This window comes from Colletotrichum graminicola (assembly GCF_000149035.1).
Source record: "Colletotrichum graminicola M1.001 genomic scaffold supercont1.232, whole genome shotgun sequence".
Classification (NCBI taxonomy): Eukaryota; Fungi; Ascomycota; class Sordariomycetes; order Glomerellales; family Glomerellaceae; genus Colletotrichum; species Colletotrichum graminicola.
This window is the reverse complement of record NW_007361236.1, coordinates 3,957-9,086: the sequence shown is the minus strand read 5'-3', so window position 1 is coordinate 9,086 and position 5,130 is coordinate 3,957. Positions and strand designations below refer to the sequence as shown.

The 5,130-nt window shown below is 46.6% G+C and overlaps 2 protein-coding genes across 2 annotated transcripts; one reads left to right on the top strand and one right to left on the bottom strand.

Annotated features, from left to right (window-relative positions):
* Positions 1-1,560: 1,560 nt before the first annotated feature.
* On the top strand, positions 1,561-2,188 carry GLRG_11958 (uncharacterized protein; the record flags this gene model as incomplete). Its single annotated transcript, XM_008102641.1, has 1 exon — positions 1,561-2,188. A coding segment is annotated over one exon (628 nt), but the record flags the coding sequence as incomplete, so codon positions are not given.
* A 1,905-nt stretch (positions 2,189-4,093) lies between these two features.
* Positions 4,094-4,624, bottom strand: GLRG_11957 (transposase; the record flags this gene model as incomplete). Its single annotated transcript, XM_008102640.1, has 1 exon — positions 4,094-4,624. A coding segment is annotated over one exon (531 nt), but the record flags the coding sequence as incomplete, so codon positions are not given.
* Between the last annotated feature and the right edge of the window lie 506 nt (positions 4,625-5,130).

Here is a 5,130-nt window from a genome sequence, read left to right as displayed (position 1 = left end):
ATTATAGTGCTCCCTTATTACTAGGCTATAGTTTAAAATCTAGTAAGTACTATTACTACTTTAGTAGTTAATATACTTAAAAATAAAGAGATATTAAAATATATTAAAGGTAAAGATAGTATTAGGTAAAAGAGTTAGTAATAAGTATAGTTAGGGTTTAATTATAATAATTATTTTAATATACCTCCTTTAACCCCTATCTTCTATAGAGTTTTCCCTTTTTGTTATTCCTTTAGTAACTAGTTTATCTAGTCCTGGTCCCACTCCAGTGCCCCCCTGGGGCCCCGCTCCAGGCACCTGACATTCTGGACATACGGCCCTTGCTGGAACAATAATTTGACTTTATTATAGGCAAATTATGCTTGTAGTTACGAGATCTCGACTGGAGAGAGGAGACATGCTGCAAATAGAATTGACCTTGGTATGTCAAAAGCTAATTCGCTCTTTAAACACCACTGACTTCTTGTAAATAATCTTCTGGGGAATGATGACAGTGTTCTCATCTATGGCCATCAAAGAACCCATAATAAGATAGTAGGCGAGGAGAAAATCACTTGGTCAGGACCGGATCTTTTCTTGAAATCATCCTAGATATAGGCCAAGGTAAATTAAGCGACGAAAGTTGGGACGGAGGAAGCGAGGAGCAAAAGCGCAGCTATCCTACAACTAGAGTGTGCACTGGTCTGTCTATAGAACCACTGCTGCTAAGCCGGCCTGCCCTTATATACATTCGATGATATGTACCCAGGCTGCTCTTCCCCCGCTGCCTTCGCCGCAGCCCCGCCTATGACCAGCTCATTATCTCCCTTGCCCTCAAGGATGCTAGTCTTAGACATGTTGTATCTGTTGGTTGGTTTACACAAGGCGAGAAACAGAAGATGATACAGCGGGGCTCCACACCTTACATCAAAATAAAGCTCGAGACATAGAAAGACGCACATGAGGAAGCCAGCCATGGTGTGCCTAAATCAAACTGCAATCAGAGGCAATCAATTGCCAAATCGATCGCTGACAAAGCAAATCGATTCGCTTACATAACGAAGGGCACCCCACAGCAAAGCACGGACGCAGCCATTCTAGGTAGAGGTTTGTCCCGTTCTACATAATTTTCCTGTAGTGTAAACGAGTTGTCCTAGGAACGTCTTTTTGCAAGCTATCAGCTTCTCCACCTATAGGTTTGAGCAGAGTCTCGTTTGGGACGAAATATTCGTCCGTCGTACCTGTATTACACAGGCGATAATACGCAAGGTTCCGCTGTGGCTGTACTCAAACCACGACTGATGCCCCGCCAACGAGAACCTAATCTTTACGAGAGTTGCCCTTGTGGTAGGAAGAGGACTCAAAATCGTTCGAACGATGCGGAGCACCTGAAAAGATCCCACGGAAGATGTGTTACCTGCGGTATAGTCGTGCTCATCAGGTCACATCAGCGATCGGAGCCCTCTCATTTAGTCGAGTCAGGCCAGTTGATCTCTTCATCTAGTGGAACGGATTCTTCATCCTAGACCATCACATTTGTGCCCATGATCCCCCAAGTTCGGCATCACCCAACTCCTCTAGCGACCGTACGAGATCGCTAGACATTCCGAACAACGCCAGTCGGCGGTATTTCACGGTCTGGTGCGTCGTCAAAGATGACGATGATAAGGATCAAGACACACACGGTATTCTCACTGCCGCTCCTTCGCCATACAGCCCAGATCAGTCCCCGTTCTGCAACGTCACAATCGACCATGTGTTCGCCAGTACTCCGTGGCTCACCAACACGGAGTCCTTGGTTTGGCTGAAGAAGACCTTCGGCGGGCTTTTTGCGCCCCATGAGACGGAAGGCACCGCAGACATCCATCAATCGCTGCTGACGGGCCTCTTCGCCTATTCAGCCAGACCTACAAACAAATCCATACTCTTAACCTGGAAGGCAGTCAGAGACTTGCTCTATGTAAACTCGCTTCACACCTGCCCTGAGATCAACCTCAACCTGCAGTCGGACAACCTCATCATTGTACTTTTAGACACCAGCTTCAGTTTGAAGAGGGCAGTCCACAGCCGCTACAATGACCTCAAGAGCTATATAGTTATTCCTGACGCCACCCGCAGCACCCTTATTTACCTAAGTAAGGATGAGGCCTATGCTGATAGCAACAAGTTAGACGATATCCGCGCTCTCAATCGTGTCGCCAAGCTCTAGGGTACGTGGCGGCCCACAACATGCTTTAGCACCAGGCCATGCGCGCTTAAGGGCGTCAATAAGGACTTTAAGAAACGCTCTTAGAGCAGCTACGTGGTCCACATAACTACAAATAGTAGCAGATACCTTACGTGTATCCCTATAAAGCTATTACAGAAGAAGTAACGCGTCTATAACCTAAAAGGCTATTAGTTTTATTAGGAGTACGTTAGGATGCTTACTAATATAGAGTTCTATACTTATATTATTATAAAGCTAGACCCTAGTAGCACATATAGCTTATATAGGCAGGTTATTTACGTCTGTTATACTAAGCGTAATACTAACAGTAAGTAGAAAGCTACAGAGGTAACTAGCAGCAGATATTAAGATTATAGTCTTACTAAGGACATAGTTATGTCTTTTGCCCTCTTAGTATATAAGGCTTTACGTACTAAGGAGCAATAAGTAACGCAGTTTTGCTCGCTTAACGTCAGGTGCTAGCTAGATATCTCTACTAAAGAACCTAGAGGCCTGCTTTTTATTAATAAGGTTACGTAGTAGTACTACGCTAACTATTTCTCTAATTCTTGTACAGGGGAACTGCATACCCTTCTTTGTAACGCCTACGCTAATGCCTAGGTTCAATATCTAGGTCATGTTACGTCAGATAGGGCTTTTGCTAGGCATAGTTGAGGATTAGGTTGCGAAGTTGTGAATTAGGTGGGCCAAGAACGCCAATGGGACTCGCTAGGGGAGAAGTCACTTGTGATTAGCTGTTTTAAGGTCACGTAAAGACAGAGTCGGGCAAACCTGACATTTTGATTGAGTCTCAATTCTCAATGGCCGGGCCTAGATCTTGGGTCGGCCAAGGACCTGCGTGCCTAGCAAGCTCGAGAGATCCCGCCAGCCTATTCTTTGGCCACCCGACAATAGACAAGAAGGGGGTTGATATCTATCCAGAATCTCCTCCATAATTCTCGCTAGACCTCGTACCTTGCACAATGCCAGCGAGCCAGCCAGCCGGCCAGCTGGCTGGCTTTGCCACGAACCGTGCCGTTTCTCCTCTAACGCTATCATGTTAGGGGAGTACCCGAGTCAAACTCGCGAGTTGTTATAGGATTGTGCGTACCATATTTTGCATTGAATCGATTTCCAATTCTTGGAAGGAAAGGGCACGTATCGGGCAATGCGTAAGTCGTAATTTGGAGAGCAAGGCCGGTGAAAACATACAGGCTGCTTCTTAAACCATAATAGCCGTGCAAGGACACGGGAAGGGAAACAAAAGCATGGGAGACTACAGCAAAGCAAATGTGTGGAGTTTAATCAGAAGGTTCAAGGATGCTATCCTCGCTATATATCCCATCATGATACTGAACCACTTGGATGTCATGGCCACGCAATTTTTGGACAGTATGGTACCGAGTGTTCCAAGGCTTACGGTCTTAACCGTGATGACTCTGGGAAAGGTTTGCCAGCATCGGGAAACATTGCGAAATGCCCGCGACAGCATACCCGGTCTGGAGTATGTCGCTGATCCATCTCGTATCATGGGCGAACATCCTTGAGGGCAAACCGTGGAGCATGCCCAGCTGTTTATTCTAACTGCGCTCTACTATGACCAGCTCGGCAGAGTGGTCGAAAGTAGATTCTGACTGATGGATGCTGACTGTGCCCTTCAGAACGTCATGCACTGGTAGGTGACACGAACCTTGGAAAGTCCATGCTTGCTAATACGTCATCTGAAGTGATCTGGACAAGTTCATGAAAGGCCGAGGTAACCCACCCACCCTACTTACGGATACCCCCACATCCGGATAACTAACATCACCTGCCATCACCCATATTATCACCACCTATTTTATCAGGTTTACCTCCCACCCATATGTAACTTTCGGTGTCACTGGATAATTCCAATGCGCTGGATCAATCCAGACTATCTATACTGTCGTCTGGCGACTGTCGCGCCTGCTGGATATGGGCGACTGCTGCGAATCGACTGTTAGGTGATAAAGGCACCTTTTTCCTCTTGCGTTGCCGCTGGTTATCCAGATGTGCCTGTATATGCTGGAATTGCTGCTTTAGAAGGACTAGTCTGGATGCCTGGTTATCCCAGCTCTTTTGCATCTTTCTAGATGGGCGACGAAGAGTATGGGTATCTAACCCATCCTTGCCCAGCTGAACCAACTGATGTAACTGATGCCGTAGATCAGCAGACCGATGAGGGGTTGACCATGGGACGATAGATGCGGCCTCATCCAACTGCTGACTGCGTGGTTGGCTGCTTTGCTGGTCCTCTTGGTGGGTGGATGATGCTTTGGATACTAAGAAGTTGGATAGAGGGCGCCTTGAAGAGACTGGCCATAACCCAGCTGACTTCCAGCCACTTGTGGTGTTCTTCGTCGTGATAGATGCTTCCCTTGCAGCAAAATAACAGGCGACGAATACCCCATAGTTTCTACCAAGCTGTCATCTGAATGCTGTCATTTGTTAGGGTTGGGGTGCATATCATCCTTTGTGAAATGCGTTCTGTGCTTGACTATATGGGTATTGCGGGACAGAGTTAGAAACCTGCCCCTAGAGCCATTCAATCTGGCAATCGCAGGAGAAAAACGTATAAATCCCTGCTGAGTCTCTTCTCCAAAGCTAACCCACAGAAATTCATACACACTCACAGTTAACCCAGTCAATCCTCAAAGGCTCTCTCCTTCGTTGGTAAAATCACTTTTCGGGACTTTAACCACGTGACTACGGTATAAATATCTGTAAGTTTGAGGCCGTGGGCAAAGGAGTGCCGGTGGCACTAGGGTTTCTTTATAGCTAACAGTGGTTACAACAGAGACGAGAGAGCGAGAAGCAGTTCTAATGTGGCCATATCGGCTTCCACGATATCAAGTGGTGCTCTTCCATGGACAAAGGGTGCAAAGGACCGAAACCCAAGCACGATATAATTCTATGGCGCG